General features: G+C 33.6%; 1 protein-coding gene across 2 annotated transcripts in view; it reads left to right on the forward strand.

Moving 5' to 3' along the window:
- The window catches only part of LOC136818171 (histone demethylase UTY-like), a 30,670-nt gene extending 15,866 nt beyond the window's left edge, over positions 1-14,804 (forward strand). The window contains exons 17-32 of one of the 2 annotated variants that reach the window (XM_067074531.1): positions 7,626-7,696; positions 7,814-7,948; positions 8,117-8,187; positions 8,431-8,493; positions 8,722-8,770; positions 8,988-9,105; positions 9,304-9,418; positions 9,679-9,701; positions 9,970-10,091; positions 10,752-10,794; positions 10,960-11,010; positions 11,116-11,206; positions 11,410-11,536; positions 11,661-11,777; positions 14,148-14,204; positions 14,548-14,804. In XM_067074531.1, coding sequence (XP_066930632.1) covers positions 7,626-7,696; positions 7,814-7,948; positions 8,117-8,187; positions 8,431-8,493; positions 8,722-8,770; positions 8,988-9,105; positions 9,304-9,418; positions 9,679-9,701; positions 9,970-10,091; positions 10,752-10,794; positions 10,960-11,010; positions 11,116-11,206; positions 11,410-11,536; positions 11,661-11,777; positions 14,148-14,204; positions 14,548-14,712 — 1,418 coding nt within the window. In that variant the 3' untranslated portion in view covers positions 14,713-14,804. The remainder of the gene's footprint in view (positions 1-7,625; positions 7,697-7,813; positions 7,949-8,116; positions 8,188-8,430; positions 8,494-8,721; positions 8,771-8,987; positions 9,106-9,303; positions 9,419-9,678; positions 9,702-9,969; positions 10,092-10,751; positions 10,795-10,959; positions 11,011-11,115; positions 11,207-11,409; positions 11,537-11,660; positions 11,778-14,147; positions 14,205-14,547) is intronic. The other variant, XM_067074532.1, reaches the window with a different exon arrangement.
- Positions 14,805-20,968: the final 6,164 nt, after the last annotated feature.

Below are 20,968 nucleotides of genomic sequence, written 5' to 3' on the forward strand. Positions count from 1 at the left end.
GAATGAATTTGATTCTGATGATCCACTCAGTGCGTATCGGACACCAACATGTGAAACAGTTATTGTATCAGAAGTGCCAAACATTATTTTAGATGATGAAAATGCAATTTTAGCTCCAGGTGAAGGTCAAACCCCCAATTCATTAACACAAGATGAGTTCTGTGAAGAGCTAGCCCATCCTCATCTTTTTCCTACTGGGAAATTTGGTTATAACGTAGAGCGAGATATAAAATTGTCGCCAACAAAGTACTTTAATCAGCGTCTTTTAAATTACACTCAAAAGTTTGCTTCAGATTCAGATTACATTTTTTTTGCTCACAAAACTTTACTACAGCTTAACCTTAGAAGTAAGATCAATATTGCAATGAGAATTTCAAATTCCAACTTGACTGCGGGACTATTAGCAAATAATTTTAATGATACAATTCAAAATTGTGTAGCATCTGATAATGCATACAAGTTTATGAGTACTATAAAAAGGAACCCCTGCATACTGGCAACATATGTTATCTGATGTTCTTGCAATGGTTAAACAACTTGGTGTCCCAACATACTTTATGACTCTCTCTTGTGCAGATTTACGGTGGGAGGAATTTGTTACCATTATCAGACAATTAAGCGGGGATGCTGATACTGATCATGAACTTCTTGATTACCAATCTAGATGTGCCCTACTTAATAGCAATCCTATTGTGCTTGTGCGTCAATATCAATATAGAAAAGAGTTGTTTTTCAAAGAGATAATAATAGATGGCCAACTTGGAAAAATTACATACTATGCTCTCAGAGTAGAATTTACTTTCAGGGGTAGTCCACATGATCATTGTTTGCTTTGGACTAAAGATGTCCCAAAACTTGAAGATGGAAAAGAAAAGTATATTGAACACATAGATAGTGTTATTTCTGCTAATGTTCCTGATAGGGAAGAAAGTCCTGAATTATGGAATTTAGTCACTAAGTATCAAATACACTCCCATTCAAGAACGTGTAGTAAATATCGCAAAAATGAATGCCGATTTCAATTTGGAAAACTTTTCTGCAAGCGTACTATTTTGTCTGAACCACTTCCTGAAGGGTTACCTGAAACTGAAAAACATGATATTTTGGTTGCTAGAAATAATGTGATCCAAACTGTTCAAGAGTATATAGAGATACAAATTTGCATCCTAAAAAGAGAAAACATTCTGGATCCTGATAAGCCTGATTATATTGAAATTGGATCTATTGATACAATTTTGAATTCTTTAGGGTTATTAAATTATGAAAACGTATGAATATTACTTATCAATCTCACCAGACAAAGATCAGCATTTGTTTCTAAAAACGTGACCCATATTCTTGTTTTGTCAACAATTATTTTGCAGAAGAAGGCCTCCTAGCATGGGAGGCCAATATCGATATTCAGCCAGTTTTTAATGCATACAAGGCAGTTACATACATGTGTGCCTATTTTTCAAAAAGTGAAGATAAGTGTTCAACTGCAATGCAAGAAGCATTTAAAACAGGCCAAAGATTCAAATGACAGTCAGTTTGAGAAAATGTCTAAAATTGCCAAAGTTTACAACTCTAATAGAGAATGCTCAATCCAGGAAGCAGTTTACTTAACAATGCCTGAACTGTGGCTTAGAAAATGCTTTCCTGCTATTTCATTCGTTAACACTAACTTACCTGATCAAAGGTACAGAATTTTCAAGTCAAAAGAAGAAATTGAGGAATTGCCTGAGGATTCTGATGATCTTTTCAAACGAAATATGTTAAACAGATATATTGACCGCCCAAACACAGGGCAATTCAATACTATGTGTTATGCCACATTCTGTGCAAACTATACATTAGACACAAAAAAAAAATACAAATGATGAAAATGATTGGCAGCCTACTGTACTAGATGATTCAACAAGTGCAGTGAATCATCAAGAACCCCAAACACTTCCAAAATCAGCCAAATTACTCAACAGTAAGGAAAAACTTAAGCTTCGTAAAGTTCCAAAAGTTTTGAGGTACTACACTCCTAACAAAAACAAACATCCAGAAAAATTTTCCCACCATATTCTAATGTTGTTTTACCCATTTAGATCAGAAGAGAATGATTTGAAACTTGATGGCTCATATGTGTTGAAGCTCAATTTAGATGAAGTCAATGCAGTTGTTAACGAGAACAAGCAAATTTTTGAACCTGATGGTCATCTTGTTGATTTAGTACTTCAAAACTATCGCAATGACCTTATGCATAATCAAGATGCCTTTGCTCAACAAGAAAATGATGAAGTACAAGACCTAATGAGCAACTCATCAGACAGTGAAAATGATGATGAAAGTCATGATATCGAACAAAATTTTGCACCATTTACTCAAACAGTTCATGGCTTGCAAACTGATGACCAAATCAATACCCATATAAGATCTTTTAATTCTAAGCAAAGAGATATTTTTGATATAGTACTAAATTGGGGAAAAATGTATGTGCAAAATTCCAAGTCCAATAATCCTGTTCTCAACTTCAGTTGAGCTATAATCTGAGAATGTCTGTATGTATGTATGTCTGTATGTATGTATGTATGTCCGTCCGAAAACTTTAGGGCAGGCTGGACACTTCAAAAAAGGTCGGATTTGGCTGAAATTTGGCACACTTGTTCCTTGGGTGAATATCTGGGGGTGTTTTTTTCATTTTTTGAAAATTTTGATTTTTGGGGCCTGGGGATGAGTTTTTCGCCAAAACGAGGCTAAAACTTTGGGGCAGCCTGGACACTTCAAAAAAGGTCGGATTTGGCTGAAATTTGGCACACTTGTTCCTTGGGTGAATATCTGGGGGTGCTTTTTTATTTTTTGAAAATTTTGATTTTTGGGGCCTGGGGACGAGTTTTTCGCCAAAACGAGGCTAAAACTTTGGGGCAGCCTGGACACTTCAAAAAAGGTCGGATTTGACTGAAATTTGGCACACTTGTTCCTTGGGTGAATATCTGGGGGTGTTTTTTTCATTTTTTGAAAATTTTGATTTTTGGGGCCTGGGGACGAGTTTTTCACCAAAACGAGGCTGGCAGCCTGGACACTTCAAAAAAGGTCGGATTTGGCTGAAATTTGGCACACTTGTTCCTTGGGTGAATATCTGGGGGTGTTTTTTTCATTTTTTGAAAATTTTGATTTTTGGGGCCTGGGGACGAGTTTCAGCCAAAACGGACAAAGTATATTTGCTACCTAATACTAAATATTTGAAATGTTACAATTGGGCCTTCTAATAACGGGAAAATCTGAAGTTGAGCCCAGTGCGGTGCGCACGTTCGACTATACTACTAGAACCATTGAGAATATTTTTAACAGGTGGTGCGGGCGTAGGAAAATCTCACTTAATTAAATGTATTTACAATTGTTTGTCAAAAGTCCTAGCATATAAAAGTGATGAGCTAGAGAAGCCACGTATTATTAAATTGGCCCCAACTGGTATAGCAGCTATCAATATATCTGGCACCACAGTACACACAGGATTGAGTATTCCAGTTGGAAAATTCAGAAATATGGCTGACAAACAAAGGACTGCCATTAGAAATAAATTACATCATGTAAAGTTGATAATAATTGATGAAATATCTATGATTTCGTCGCAACAGCTTTTGAACATCCATACAAGATTATGTGAAATTTTTGGTGTAAATGACAACACACCATTTGCAGGGAAAAGTATCATTTGTTGTGGAGACCTCTTTCAATTACCTCCAATTTTTCAAAGTCCAGTATTTTCAACTGAGGGACCTATATTGGTGCATTCAAATTATGGCACCTATATTCAAACTAGCTGAATTAGATGAGATTATGCGTCAAAAGGATGACTCTGACTTCATTGATCTCTTGAACAATGTAAGAGTAGGTGAATTGAATAGAAGTAATGATGAAAGTATGATTAAATCTAGACTGATAACACGAGAACATCCTGATATTATCCAATAGAATCATTGCATTTGTTTGCAGAAAATGCTTCAGTCCATCTTCACAATATTCAAAGATTAGATACTCTGCCCTCGGAAACAATAAATGTAGAAGCTATAGACGTTTATCCAAGGGATTTTACTGAATCTCAAATTATCAAGGTTAAAACCTGCCACTTAACGATACAGGTGGCTTATCAGTTCTATTTGATTTGAAAATAGGGGCAAGAGTAATGCTAATTAGTAATATTGATATAGAGGATAGGTTGATCAATGGTCAACTTGGAACCGTCACTGACGTAAAATTCAAGAAACAATAAAGCAGAGCTAATTTATGTTAAACTAGACGATAAGACGGCTGGAATATAAAAGCTCAAAGTAAAGACCAATATGCTAAGGCCACTGAAACTGTTCCCATTGAAAAGAGTGAGGTAAATTTTCCCTTTGACAAAAAAAACCCATACACTTCACCTATCATTTCTCGGACACAATTTCCTCTTAAGCTAGCTTATGCTTGTACAGTGCACAAAGTTCAAGGATTGACTTTGGATTCAGTAGTCGTTAGTTTTGACCTTGCAAGGCAAAGAAAGTTCAATGCTGGTCAAATGTATGTTGCAATGAGCAGAGTGAAAAATCTAAATGGTTTGTACTTTACTGGTCAATATCGACGTAGTGCTTTTGTCTGTAGTAATAAAGTTAGTGAAGAATACACACGATTGCGTCAGAACAAAGTTGAAAGAGTTGCAGATATTATGAGGTGCAGTTCTAATTTAAATGTTTGCCTATTGAATGTAAGATCTTTAAAACGACATGCAGTTGATATTCAAAAGGACAGATTTTTGTATGAAAATGATTTGTTATGTCTGACAGAGACACAGATGAGTTATGAGCATTCTGAGGAAGACAAACAAAATATTCATGAAAAGCTTCCTTATTATATTCTTAGTCATAATATTGACCAGCATAAATTCAACAGTGTTACTGTCTGTCATTCTCCTTCTTTTATTGACATTGATGAGTATGATCATTCATCATGCTTTTCTCTTGTAAAATTTAGAAAAGCTGAATTTACTGAAAAGGAATTTTGTGTTTTGGTTCTCTATAAAAGTTCAAGAATTCAACGTGATGTGTTCTGTTACAATCTTGCTCAATTTATTGAAAGATACACAATTGATATCATTTTAGGAGACTTTAACATGGACGGCTTTGAAATGGAGCATGATCAATTGTTGGCTGACATTCTCCAAGATTATGATTTTTAGTTCCGAACTTTCCAACACATATCGATGGGAAAATGCTTGATCAAATTTGGACACATAAGGAATTGGTGCACGAGTATGGTATTGAAGTTATTCGTAAATGTGTGAACTTATCCGATCATGATGGAATCAAATTATCGCTGACTTTGCTAGCTTAGAATACCCGTCAGAGGCGATTCCCGGCGGGACAAGGGGGGGGGGTTGAAAACTGGGGGTGGTGGATGATCTCAACTTTCTGATGATTAGTTTTGAGTGGTCAAAATTGCAGGAAGTAAAAAAAATTATCTCAAATAAAAAGGGTGTATAGTATCCCTTTTCTCCTATAGCAAATTCTACCTAACTTAAAAATTAATCATCAGAAAATTAGCCAACGATTCAGATACATTTGCTTATGTTGTCATAGGTGCTTTTTTATGAATTGATCAAAGGAAATTTTTTGTGATAGACTGAGTAAACTAGGAATACTCTTTAAAGCAATGTTATCGAAAATCTGTTAATATGATATCAGTACATGTTTGATTCTGGAAAAAATGAACTTTGTAATTAAGGATTGAAGCTTAACTCTGTTGGAAATATGCAATTAAGGTCATCCCACCACCCCGTCCATTCTTATGTAAGTTTTCTGACGTTTAAAGACTATACTTAAAAGACATTTATTCTTTGGGGAGAAAGGCTTTTTTTCTGCATTAACCAAAAGGAGGGCTCTGTTGCTCTGTTGAATTTGACATTTGCAGATGAAGTGGGGAGGGTGTGAGAAATTGGTCAAATATATGTGAGTGTCTTTTATGGATGGTCTATGGTAGAAAAAAATCTATAGACAAAGGACAGTTAGTTTAAAGATGCCTCATTCATTCATTAATTCATTTTTGATTACTATCTCGTCAGGAAACTTACATACCTATGGATATGGCATTTAATGTATTATTTTATTTATTGTATTATTTATCCTATTTTTATATTATTTATTCCTATTTTTTATATTATTTATTCCTATTTTTTATATTTATCATTTTTCTTCTGTTTTTCATAATTATTAGATTTTTTTAAATTGTTATATTCAAAACAAAGTAATATTTCTACCATTTTTTTAATAGGCTTTTGTTAATTGTTTTATTATTTTCTTGTATTCTTTTTGTTATTCATTTGCCTACTCAAAAATCAAAAAGACTGTCACAGAGTTAAAAAATAGACAATATGGAAAAATATGGAATGAAAAAATATGGAAGTGCATTGCAAGTGAATTGATTCATCTATATATGTATGCATTTTGGTTGATATCATAAGGATAATTATTGAAACGTTGAATAGTGGTATAAGTGGATATATATTTCTGTTTTGGAATTATTACAATTGATGTAATTGCTTATCCTAATGCAGCTTGAATTCATTGAATCTCAAAATATCCTAAATGGTCGTCATTTTCAGTCTTTATTAACAAAGAGTCGAATGGCTTCGAAAATTTTCATTACAATCACCAACATTCGATACAATCGCCAACATCGATACTGCATAATATGTGCATAGAGTCATTGTATCATATTATCGTTTCATCCGATTTTCACAATATGCTGTATTTGCTCATCGGAAACATAAAATTTTATGATTTTCAGCATTCCTATAGTAAATCAACTGTCGCGCTCAGCCACCAACCGACCATTGATATTTACAAAAATAACAATTCTTATCGCGATTTCCATGATTTCACTGTGACTTCTTCGACGTACGTATCCAGACTTGACCTCAATCTTCGAAATGTCTGGTGATTTGTTCCTGTTGGAAAAAAAAAAACGATTTGGTATGTAAACTTTGTATGGTTTGATTACTCGAAATGTGACATTTATGTAAACGAAAAACTGAAAACTAATTTTTATTATTTTGGAAGCCGGAAATCCACCGGATGTGAAAAAAAGCCAAATTTGCACAATACTTGTAGTTTTGTAAATTGCTAGCTATTTTCTATGAACTATGAACTATCGAAATTTAGGAATTACGAATACTTGGAAATATAATTTTTAGATTCATAAGATCGAGACTCAAGTTACCCGTTTTTGCCCCTGTACCAACCTGTATTTCTCTGCTCATTGAAAAACGAAAGCAGATTTTCGGCTAGAATGAAAGAAAACTTTCGTACGGATTGCTTGGAATCTTGAATTTTGTCTTTTCGAATTCAAAATATTTGATATTTTCGACCGGAAATGACGTAAAATTTTACCTTACCTTTCGCTCTTAACGCACTCAAAATAGGTTTATCTTATTAATTTTCCGCATTTCTCTTCAAGTTTTAGTTATGTGTATTGTTCTCCAAGCATTTCAATGTTCTTTTCTTGTCTTATTTAAGGTGAAATTTTCGACTTCTAGTCGTCTTGTTTTTTAATGTTCTCAACTCGCTCTTTGAAATAAAATTTGCAGAATTATAAAGTATCATTAAATATTTTTTTTATTTCAGATCTTAGCTTGTTTACAACTCGACGTTTGGTGGAACAAAATCCAGACCATTCTATAGAAATCAGACACCAAGTAAGTATGCATATATTTTTTTATATTCACATGAATATCTAATTAACTTCTTTTGTCAAGTGACAATTCAACATTTCTTGTTTAAAAACCTTGTTAAATTTATTTTCCTTTCTATAGAGACAACAAAGAACTGATGAAAATCTGGATGAAGAAGGCAAAATCACAGTATGGCGATGTCGTAGCAGCAAATCGAAAATGACCATCGCAAAATATGCACAATATCAAGCCAGTACATACCAAGACTCTTTACAGGTTTGAATGAATCCCATCAGTTGCAGTTGATTATACTTGCCAATATTAGTAAAATACCAGACATTATTTCAATGATGATAAATCTTGATGGTAAAACCTTAATATCGAATGTAATCTTAACAGGTTTCAGTTAAAAAAGCTCTTCCAATTTATTTCTTTGTTTACCAGTCTGAAGATTCTGAAGCAGAGAGGGAGAAGAAAGAAAAAGAGAAGAAGCTAGAAGAACAAGGTCTTCCAAAGTAAGTCAACAGTCCCATTTATGTTATAACTTTCTCTATCAATACTGTGTGTCATTATTTGTCTCAGGTGTTTTTCTAATAGAAGTTCTAAATTGTGTATGTAATTCTATCCTGATATTCAATTATCTCTTATCCAGTTAATTTATTGTTCAGATTCAGATTTTACAACACTTTACATCAAACTATCCATTCAATTTACATTAAGCTAACCTTTAACACTCAAAAATCAAATTATTTTTGTAGAAAAAAGAAGAAATTCAAGATGATCAAGTTTGGGACAAATGTTGATTTATCAGACACAAAGAAGTATGTGTTCGACAATTTTTTTGTTTTGAAAAATCTCAAGCAAAAATGAAATTGTCTTGAGAATTTTATTACTGCAACTTTGAATTAGAAAAGAAAGCTTAAACATTTTAAATCATTACATCTGGGATAAGGACTTCTGACACAGCTATTTACTTTTCTTGTCAAGCAGATAAGAAGTTTTGTTTTTTCAGATCATCTTCCATTGATTCTATTTCAATTTATCTTTAGATGGAAATCCCAGCTTGCAGAGTTGACAAAGCTTCCATTATTCTGCAAGGTATTTGATTTTCCACCAAACAATTTATAATCAATTCCCAAGCAAAATCATATGTGCCAGTGCGTGCTCAAACTTTTCATAATTCAAAAATTACTAAGTAAAATGACTGTCTAAAATTTAAAAGGAACATATCAATTTTGAATTTCAAATCTAAAACCTTAAGAATATTTTTTCATTGAATTGCCTTGATTCCTGTAGTGATAAATAAGCAAAACAGATTGTTTTTCCACAACAGGTGGTGTGTGGCAGTAACATGCTATGCCACGTCGGCCATAACATCCTCGGTATGAACACTGTTCAACTTTACATGAAGATCCCTGGATGTCGAACTCCAGGTAATTATATATTTTATAATTCATCAAGCTCCTAGGTTTCCTCCACACAGATGTTAAAGATTTTGAGCTTTCATTTACTTGCATTAGTTATTTTTGTAATAATAGTTTATGACAGGAAGTAGAATTAGTTTTTTGTTATTGTTTGTTTTGATTGTCAACTTGTCAACTTGTCATATTCAGATATTTTATTATTTTTAGGCCATCAAGAAAATAACTGTTTTGCCTCGATCAACATAAACATTGGGCCAGGCGATTGTGAATGGTTTTGTGTTGATAATGATTATTGGGGAGTAATACACGAGCTGTGTGAAAAGTAGGAATTTCACATTTAATGTTTAATTAAATTTTCTGTCATTAACAGTGTTGCAATCAAGTGCTATTATCTCTCTTCCTTTGTTCCAATTGATCTCATGGAAGCAACATTTTCTATCAGTTTTTATGACATTGCAGGTTGTTATGAAGTTGTCTATTGCAAATATTACTTTTTTGAAAAAGTGAGGTTTTCGTTTGTATTTAGTTTGTTGTTTTACGGCATTGTTTTAATTCATGATCTTATTTATTTTCACGTTTTAGACATGGTGTCAACTTCTTATCAGGTATAAAACCTTTTTATTTATAGATTTAAGTACTCCTTAGAGTAATTATGATCATTGACAATTTGCGTTTGTTATCGCTCTTGCGGTCACCTACTTTATAGCATAGTATTGTCTCGGTCCAGTCCAATTCTTTGGCGCAGTTTTCGTGTCTGGTTCTTTAGAATAACATATTCTGATGAGAAATATCAAACCAGGCGTTTAATTTAACAACCTTAACACACATAGCCAAGACTTTTCATGCAAAACGGTTCTTTTTCCCTGAATTTAGGTTCTTGGTGGCCCATCCTTAAAGAGTTGTATGATGAGGGAGTTCCTGTCCACAGATTCATTCAAAAACCAGGAGACTTGGTTTGGGTGAACTCTGGAAATGTCCATTGGGTGCAAGCCATTGTAAGAATTTCAATTTCAATTTTCGAATGAACTTAAAGATCTGACATTATCAACATTCTTAAATTTAATGAATGTATTTCTATTTCAAATGATATACTCTAAGAGCATGACCCTTTCATGTCAAAAAAGTCCTGAAAACCCTGAAAACACTTTGTCTGAAACACTTTTTCTGAACCTTTCATGCTTTTTGGGGGTGTTTTTGGCAAAGATCATTTCCCAGAAACACCTTACCTCTTGAGGTGGTGTGTTTTCAGCATTTCCTGTGTTCCTGGGATTTACATAAATCAACTCTCAATTTTCTCCCTAAAATCCAAGCCAAAATACCTGAAACACCTGCAAGTTTCTGAACCATTCAGTGTTTTCTCTGGCGTTCAAGGTGTTTTTTAACCTTTTGAAGCTCTTGCAGTGTCCTGTTGGAACCAATCAGATAAAAATCGCGTTGTAAATCGGGTTAGAAAATCGGGAAAAAATCAGGAAATTTACAGTCTGGACTTTTTTAACAGTCAGCTTCAACACGAAAATCCGGTGTTTTTAAAAACTTTTAAAACTGAACTTGTGTTCAAGAGTGTTTTTAAAGACATGAAAGGTTCAGGCTCTAATACGGCCAGTTTGAAAAAGTATTGAAGTTTTGATTTCCGTTTTGACCCTATGTATTTTTAGGGCTGGTGTAATAATATTGCTTGGAATGTTGGTCCACTTATACGTAAGTAAATGTTGTGTTAGAAAAGTTACAATTGTTGTAGTTGTATAAGTTTTAAAAACAGGTAAAAAATGTATTGGAATACCTGAACTTTTAGATATATTTTTCTTGCAATTTTTGGAAGCTTTTAATGTGCTATGATTTTTAATGACTTATTTTTATCTTCAGCAAACCAATTCAAATTAGCTGTTGAAAGATATGAGTGGAATAAACTGCAAGGTAAAATGCTGTTATTTTAGTGTTTTTCATACAACTCATTATGGAAAAAACAGAATATAGGAAATCTGATGATCCATCTCCTAAATTGTTTGCTTCATTTTCTAGATTACAAATCAATTGTTCCAATGATAAATTTATCTTGGAGCTTGGCAAGGAATATTCGAATACCTGAAGGCCAATTAGGTGAACATGTGAAGTGAGTCCTATTTTTCATTAAAATTTTTTTATACATCCAAAGGAATCAAAGAGTTTCCTGCCCAACTATTTTAGCTTGTATGACAGAATAATGTGCTTTTTCCTGGTCGTCTCATCAGTATTGCTTATTGCCTTCTCTAAATCACTAAAGTCTTGATAGTTCTGACAGTAATTAAATAATTTTTCTTTATTCACATAAACTAGAGTTTGTTTGGAGCGCTCACTACGCTATTGTGTCCGGACATGTGAAATTCTTAAGGATATGAATATTGAAGTACAATGGCATGGTCGTGAGAAGAATGAAGCTGCACATTATTGTTCAACATGTGAAGTGAGTAACTTTTATGAAATATCTATGAAAGCTGTTCATGCCAATCTTACGTTAGATTTTCTTCAAATGAAAATTAAATTTTATCTTCTAACTATCAACAATCTTTATTTTCTTTTTGCATCAGGTTGAAGTGTTCAATATTTTGTTTGTCAAAGAAATGAACAAGAAGTTGATGGTTCATTGTCAAGACTGTGCACGAAAAACAAGCGTCAGTTTGGAAGGATTCATTGTTCTTAATCAGGTATGTTTGCTTGTAAGTTTGACCAAAAGTAGAAAAGTTGTTATGTAGGTACATTCTACTAATGCAGAAGCAGATCTATGATGAAGATTTATTCTAATGATGTAGATACCATATTTTTTTCTGTACCTTCCTTTGCCGGAATCTATGTTGATCTACTCTGTATTTTAAAAGGAAAAAAACACCTTATCGCCAAAATTTGTCTCCAAAAGATATAAAATTTGTACATGATGTCAGCTTTGTAATTTTGGAGAAAAATCTGTGTGTTGATTTGCTCAATATTTTTCATGGAACTTTTTTACGTCAGTAAATTCTGTATTTTACAAGGAAAATAAATCTTTTAAGATTTGCTCTATATTTTGAAAAATAATAAGTCTGTGTGTAGGTAGATTTTGCTCTGTATTTTACAAGGAAAATCTGTTTGTAGAATTAGGGGCCCTCCACATAGTACGTACACAGTGAAGGGGAGAGAAGAGGACTTAGCAAAAGCGTACGTCTATTGTTTATATGTAAGCCTATATTTCTCTGGGTACAAGGGGGAAAGGATTTCCAATATTTGGAAAAATATGGCTGACCCCTTATTTTGTATTTTACAAGGAAAATTTATATCTAGATCTGGGTTAAGATTTGATTTGTATTTGCAAGGAAATTCTGTAAATTGAATGAGTTCCTCTGCATTTTGCATGAACTGTATGTAGATTTAAGTAATTTTCAAAAAAATCTTCATAGAATTATTTGGTATATTACAGACAAAATCAGTATGTATAATTGCTCTGTATTTTCCAAGGAAGATCTGGTTCTGTATTTCCCAAGGAAAATTTATATTCTGTATTTTGCAAGGTAAATGGAATTTTGTGTAGATTTGCTTTGTATTTTGAATGGAAAATGTATTACTACTGTTTTACTCTGTTTTCTACAAGAAGAATCTGTTTATTGAATTGTTCTGTATTTTTAAAAGGAAAATCTGTAAGTGAGTTTGTTTGTTTGTTGTCTTTTTGCAAGGAAAATTTTTACGTGGAATTGCTTTGTATTTTGTAAGGAAATTGGATGTAGATTAGACTAGAGTCTACTTATAACTGAACTTTGCTTTCTGATAATTTTGATGGCAGTAGACTTGGAGCACTTGACAAGGTTGCTATTTTGAAAGAAAAACACTAAGAAGCCAAATAAAAATAAAGCTATTTGGAGTTGAAAATTTTATCAAAAATCAAAAACCAACATAAAAAACAGTAATTTCCAAAATATAATAGATTCTAAGAACTACCTGAGGGGTCACTTAATTGGCTATCCATATGAAAAAGCTTCTAGTAGACGCCAGTATTTGTATAGATTTATTATGTATTTTGCAAGGAAAACGTGCATGTAGTATTACTCTATATTTCACAAGGAAAATCTGTATGTTGGAATGTTCTGTAATTTACAAGGAAAATATCTATGTAGGATTAGTCTGTAATTTGCAAGGAAAATCTGTATGTAGAATTGCTCTGTATTTTGCAAGGAAAATCTGTATGCACAATTACTGTGTATTTTGCAAGGAAAATCTGTATGTAGAATTGCTCTGTAATTTGCAAGGAAAATCTGTATGTAGAATTGCTCTGTATTTTGCAAGGAAAATCTGTATGTAGAATTGCTCTGTATTTTGCAAGAAAAATCTGAATGTAGAATTACTGTGTATTTTGCAAGGAAAATCTGTATGTAGAATTACTCTGTATTTCGCAAGGAAAATCTGTATGCACAATTACTCTGTATTTTGCAATTGGAAAATCTGTATGTAGAATTACTCTGTATTTTGCAAGGAAAATCTGTATGTACAATAACTGTGCATTTAATTTGCAAGGGAGCTCTGTGTTTAGAATTGAAAAAATGTAAAATTGCTTTTGGGATGTTTGCCTTAGTTCAAATTTTGTAAAAAATCTTTCCAGAGAATTGGTTAAGTATCTTGTAAGGATATGTAAATATTTTTTCATAGTGTCCACCTAATCTCTCTACAGGGGGGGGGGTTAGGATTTTTGGCCTAAATAGACCAGGTGGGACCTTTAACCCCTCTTGACACTTTGATAGTTAACAAAGAAGAGATTTATCTAGATTTCTTTGTATTTTGCAGGGGAAATATATTTGAATATGGTCAAAACCTATCTTGATTTCCTGAAGTGAAGCTTGTTTGTTTGTATTTTTGAAATAAAATTTACTGATCCATGGAATTCCTTCTGGAAACCTTATCAAAAAAAGTCCTTCTGATAACCTGGTAATTTTGAAGGAAACCCTTTCACAGATCTTAGTGTTTCGACGACCTTACATTACTCAAGGAAGGTCAACGTTTTTGAATTGATTTTTTCATATTTGTATTTTTGAATTTTCGATTTTCCTTTTCAGTATTCCATGGAAGAATTGGAGCAAGTTTATAATGCATTTTGTGTGAACATGGTGAATGTGAGTATTTCATCCACTTATTTCGAAAAGATTTGATCGAAATGATTTCAAGTGTCCTTAGAAGCGCTTTTTACAACATTTATTTCTTTGCAAAAAATTAATCCCTCATTATTGTCACCTTCCAAAGGAAAAAAGTTCCCTTTCCTTCCTTATAATAGCTTCACTTATTGAGACTGGAGAGATTTGAAGATTGTTGTTTTGAATACCATTTTTGTTTCTATCAAGCTATTACGCTATATGAAATATAAGAAAGTCAATGTCACTGAACTTTACTAGCTAGCGTCAATGCCTAATGGATATCAGAGTAATAGAAGATATTGTTCATGTTTTTTGTCTCCTCAAGGCTGCCAAAGGATCAACCAGCACAACTGCAACATCTGCAGCTGCTTCAAGTCAGCAACAACCACCACAAGCACCGCCCATCACAAGTGCTTCTTCATCTTCTGCACCAACGCCCAACCCTCCACCCCAACCTGCTCCACCGCCACCAGTGGAAGAGAAAACGTGAATGGGCGCCCTAACGTTCTCAAGTATGGTATTGTAATGTTGATAGTGTTATTTATTGGACTCCAAAACTAAATGCAATCTTTCCTTTATTATTTCATTTAGCTTGAAATTGTAAAAGCTTTTTGATGGATATCCTATTGATATTAATGACGATGACTTTTGCCCTTGTAAACGCATTTGAAGCTATTTCATTTTGCCATTTGTGCTTGAGTCTCCATTCTCACTTATCAAAAGGCAAACACATTGAATGGCATTTTTTATAATGAGAGTTTTCTATTGTCCTATATACCTTTGTCAAGCAAATTTGCTGGCAATTTTATCAAATTATATAATGATAATGAATAGTGTAATGTAATTTAGTGTATAATATTGAGTATGGTAATAATTATGATGTATATTACATATTGTCACTGGAATCATGAATGGTCTGAATCTATATGGTAGTAGACACAGATAGATTTCGCATATTTCTCACCAATTATCAGTTGTTCAGTAATTATGTTGTCTTCAATATTACCCTTTTCAAAATTTTTTATCAATAATCTTTATTGCATAGTTAGTGAAATTATCATGATTTTTTTGTAGTTGTGTTTTTTTAGAACTTTTTACTTTTTACTATTACTATTATGTGTTCTATTTGATCTGTCCTTTGTCTAATTTTTATGTTTGAAATTTTATGTCCTTGTCTGATTTGTTTTCTAAATTAAAAAAAGCCTCTTTAAGATTATAAACAATCGCCAAAATAAAATCCATTCACTTTAAGTGTACACTTTTTTTGCTACCTTGTGGAAACCAAGTCAGCTTTATTAAGGCTAATACGCTTGAGAGTGGTTTCCACATTCTAATGTTCCACTTAATGACCTCTTGCGATAAGGACACAAATTTTATTTGTATTTAGTATCATTTTTCTTTCTTTACTTATATCCTTTATCTGAGTATTTTTCTAATTAAATTATTTGAAATCTTTTACTTGCTTTCAAATTTTGGAGATTTTTTTAAGGGCACTAAGGCCCCCCCCCCCCACTGAGACACAAGCGTCGATCTTTGGACTTGATGTAAAATTTGCATTACTTTCTCATTGAAGGTTTAATTCTGTCTTGAGTACGCCATGAATGAAATTTTAACACTCTGCGTCCCACCTTTGGGCCCACTTTTTGACCTTAGAGCCTGGACACAATTATATGTAGGGTTGTATTTTTCGTGCATCAACACTTATTTTATCTCTTGTTATCTTTTTTCGTAAATATCAAATCTGTGATTATTCACTCATTCAAGTTAAAGTATTTCTGTCTTAGTTGTTTTTCTGTTTCCCTGTTCTTTACTCCTAGATTAGCTCCCAATTCCTTCCTCAAAGTTTGAAATTGTATTTTAGCTCCCTCACGATACAGACTCTAATGGCCCTTTGCTCTATGAGTTGATTTGAAAGAGAAAGTAAGTTTTTGCAAAGCTAGGGCATGCCCGTTTTAAGCATTGTTTATAGTAGACCACAAACCATAATAAATATTAGTAAAAGGTTTTATAAGCTCACTTGGAAAATCTCGCGATGACAATAAGCGACTAAGATATCATTTTTGTTTCATTTGTATCATTAAACAAAGAAAAAGTAAATTTTGAATTTTATTTAACTTTTATATCAAAATTTATTCCAGCAATTTCAATTCTTGTTAAACCGCCTTCTTATAAAGGTATACTTAGATTTAAAATGCTTCTGCTTACAAAAAGTAGATTACATTATGAAAACAAAAGCCTTGTTTTCTATAACGAGAGCTCGTTTTCTCTATCTTTGATGATTATGGCATCAGACATATATGAGAGTTATAATGACATCCATGAAGGAGAGATGCCACTCTTTCGCTCTTTGTCATGTTGTCTATTAATACCAAGGTGATCTTTACTTTTCATTTGTATTTAGCTTAAAACACACGTGGTGAATTGGTAGATTCTTAATTTGTTGTGTTGAAGATGAAAAACATGTTTTCGCTAGATTTATTGGTTTCGTTCGTTTGTGCTTTAAAATTTTTAATACTCCTTGATACAGTGTCCGGGATCTCTCTGAATCTAGTCACCCGAGTTGTTTGATTTTAACGTTTGGTAGCTTTTCCGGGTATCTTTGCAGCCATTTGTTTTGAGTAGCTTGCATAGAAAGATTATAACTTAAATTAGCGTAGTCAAGAAAAACACATCATCTTTCTATGAATATTTTGGCCAACTGGCCTTTTTCAACATAAAAATGGATTCATTTATTTATTTTTAAATTAAATTATATTTCTGTTTTGGTATTTCTGTTATTTACGCCTTGGTTTTGCTAGATGTTAGTGAACCCGTTGGCAAAGTTCAAAATTAAGAAAAGTTTACAGCCTGGATATCGCTGGATATCCAGGCTACCATTTGATACAGATTGTGATTTCTCCAGCTGAAAAATATTCAATTTCAAATATTCAAGGCTGAGTTTGAAAGTGATTTCATCGCAAGCTAATAAAGATAACTAATTCCAAAATGTTTTGAATTTTTGCAATCATATATATTATATGTACTCCTGTGACATTAGTAAAAATGTGTTTTGGCCTAAACCCTATTCAAACTAGGCTTTTAGGGGCGGTTCAGAACTAGGGGGGGCTTTTCCTGTACCACCCCGTAACTTTTGATCTAGTGGGTATTTTTGGATGAAATTTGGCACACAAGATCCTTGTCACGTAAGGTAACTTTTGACAAAAATTTTTTTTGATGACGTCACTCATCATGCCCAAAGTGAGCAAAAACCAAAATTTTCCATTGTTCTTATAAATAGCTATTGTATTCTAACAAAGGCTTTAGAAAAAAGTTGCCTGAGTTTAAAATGCTTATTTTATCCTAAATATTCAATAATACGGTTTAAACGATATATTTGACATAAAAAAGTAAATTTGTGTTGGAAAAGTGTCAATTTTTGTGACACCTTACTGTCAGAAATGTCATCATGCTCAAGGTGTGAAAATATTTAGGTGTCAAATTTTTTTTTATTTTGAAGCAAAATAAAAGTTAGGAATTTACAGAAAATTTCACGGCAAAAGCTATATTATTTCAGGAGCTATTACCAATAGTTTGACTTCCGAACAGAAAGAGCCCCCCCCCCCCTAGTACGAATAGGGTTAAAGCAGCCAAAATCTCAAAAAAGGCAAAATTGAATTTAAGTCAGCAATTTTGATTTTCTACAACGAAATACTCTTCTTTTAATTAACGTACAACTAGCCGGTACCCGGCGTCGCACGCCGGTTTAGCTGTTGCTGAACGCATTTTAAAGTCCTTTGGATGTTGGGAAGCTGGCTTAAAATACGATGAAGTCAAAATTAAAGGGAAAAATTATCTTCAAAGTTTGACTCTGTCCCTCCCAGGTCACGTATCTTTTAACCATATTTTGAAAAAGATTTTTAAATTGTTGCAAAAATGATCAGAAAGGGCGTTATTCAAACTATACCATACCGGCGACCTGCGACGTCCGAAAAGGCTTTGCAATTAGATTTTTTTCTCGCTTCGCTCGCTTTACATTTGCCGTACTTGTTGATGATTAGGAAAACTTTGATGTCAAGATAAGAGGAGTGAAATTATAGACATGACACGAGATTCGTCGAAAAAAGGCAGCCCGTGGGTACTTAGGCAAGAGAAGGATACGGGCATGAGCCGTTCTTAAGGATGCCTTTTTAAAGATGGCAGTCCCTGTAAGGGTTGGAAAAATCAGAAAATCAAACTTCAGTCCCACTAAGAGTCGGTAAAAATAGGGAAAAAATTCAACTTTTTACCCCCAGAAAGATAGAAATTTAATCAAATTAGTCCCAATAAGGGAAGTAAACTTCACAAAATTTCGCTTGTTTCTTCTTCTCTCTAGTCTCGCTAAGGGTCCAAGGGCCAAAAGTCAGGCAGCTAGGCACCTTCGTCATAACTTTTCGAATTCAACAATGAATGACTTAGATTTACAGCAATATAATTATCGACATAGATGTTTATAAGTCCCTTTTTACGAAGAAAGATCTCTTGTTTTACCCGCCGTTCGAATGTTGTTAATGTTGCTGTTTAGGGTTCCAACAAACTTGTCTTCTGATTCTTATGTTTTAAATGTTTTAAATTTGTTCTTTTCTAAAACAGATTTTGTTTGAATGATTTTCTTTTGTTTTGTTTTGAAACGAATTCGAATGTCTCAAATCAAATAAGGTCGTTAATTACATTCGAAAACATAAAACAAAAGAATAGAGAGAAAAAAAGAAAAAAACATAAGAGGCGGGCTCGGGCACGTCTGGGCAGATATTATAATCTATCAATCAAAACAAACTTATCGAACAACTCAAAGTCTTTATAAAACGGCGCGAATCTGATTTAACACATTTGTGGAGCAAGAAGCAAAAGTCATCTTTTAAAAGAACAAAACATTGCGTTCGAAAACGAAAGTGACACACAAACACACATACAGACTACGGCTATTAATATATAGATTCATCATAACAACATCCCTTCTCACAGACCAGGTACTGCAGGTAGGATTTTTTCAGCCAGTGGGAAATAACCGACTGAAAATATTTGACAACCCCCGGGGGGGGGTACTACCCTTGTCGACCGACGGGGGTGCTCCGCTGAGGTTCGAAAAATGGACCCTACGTGGAACTCGAAATTTGCGAAAAAAGTGACCCTGAACGGGACTGAAATTCCAAAATTTTCTACTTTTCCCCCAAATTTTCCAAAAATAGGCACCCTACGGGGGACTGATTTTTCTATTTTGGTGTTTTTGCGACCCTACCTGGGACTCGTGGAGGTTGAAAAAGATACCCTGACCAGCGGAGCATCCCCGTACCCCATTTTGCCCTAGTACCCCCCCCCCCCCCGGGTGACAACCGACTGACTGAATATCAATTGAATAAATCCTCACTGAAAATATTGTGCTCTTTTTCCATCCATGAGTTTTCCTCGAATTTTTTGACGTGAAAACAATGGAATTCAAATCCCCAGCCATAAAAAACAACAAAGGAATATTGGTATAAATATCCCTATTGAGTGTAACTGAATTTGAATGCCATTGTTTTCAGGTAAAAATAATGCAGTAGTGTGAATGGAAAAAGAGCATAATATTTTGCAGTGAGGGTTTATTCATTTAATTTATTATTATTCTTCTGTTTCTTTTCAGCGGGGACAAAAATTTAAATTTGGTGATTGTTAGTACGTTAGTTTTTCACTGGGGAAAGATTGGAACTGTGAGAAGGGAGTGTATCATACTACGAGGGGTGAAAATATCGGGATGCGATAGAATTGTTTAAAATTTGGACATGCACTAATTTAGCTGAGTTTGTGAATTTTTGGTGATTATTTCTTAAGAAGTGTACGTGTTTTTGTTTTCGAGTAATTTACCCCTAGCCCCATACCCCCAAGAAGTGGTACTAACATGCCACTTTGGACTTCGCAGAGCTCTGACGAATCCGTTATTAGTTGATGCAAGCGGCCTACTTTGGACTGTACAGCGGTTCCATATAAAGTAAATCGAATATTTTATTTACGCTTTACCGCTGCAGCCATTCTGCATTTTCATATTTTTCAAAAGCTTTCCCACAGTCTTTTGATCTGCACCGCAGAAAGCTGAAAATAACTTTTACAAAAATATTGAAAAAAAATTGTAAAAATATAAAGATATAATTAAAATATATAAAGGGAGGGGAAAAATGAGAATATTCTTTTTCATATAATTTTGAGCAAAAGAAGTTGAGTTTAGCTGTTTGAATTTTTTTTTCGCTTATTTACCCCACCCCCTTTTTACCCCCTTATTGCCACACCCTTTTTGCGAACACAATCTGCAGTCGTGCAGTTAAGTGAGCAGCGGTTTAACTTCTGTAAAATTGCGTCACACAAACCAAACTGGGTTGGTTTATCGTATGTTTATCACGAGCAATTAGTTTACAGAAGCAAACCGTTCAATCGTGCCATTTTTAAGAATTTCAGCATGTTTTTTGGAAAGCTTCTAGAAAGTTAATTTGTTTTTCATTAGTTTATTTTACGTGCCAGAGGGAGGAGCACGGGAGGAGCACTAAAATGCGTAACATTTTTTGAAATGATGTATTTGGTTTAAGCTTTAAGCTTGATATTACGACGTGGATGTCATAGAATTATAGTTTATCAATAATTCATTGGTAAAAAGAATCAGAGATTCTTTAAACACACACTCGGCAAGAAGATATTGCGCCCAAACAAATCGATTGATTTCCAGTGTGGACAGGGCCTTATATTTATTTTCGAATGTTTTT

Source organism: Clytia hemisphaerica, unplaced genomic scaffold (genome assembly GCF_902728285.1).
Source record: "Clytia hemisphaerica strain Z4C2 unplaced genomic scaffold, Clytia hemisphaerica genome assembly, whole genome shotgun sequence".
NCBI lineage: Eukaryota > Metazoa > Cnidaria > Hydrozoa > Leptothecata > Clytiidae > Clytia > Clytia hemisphaerica.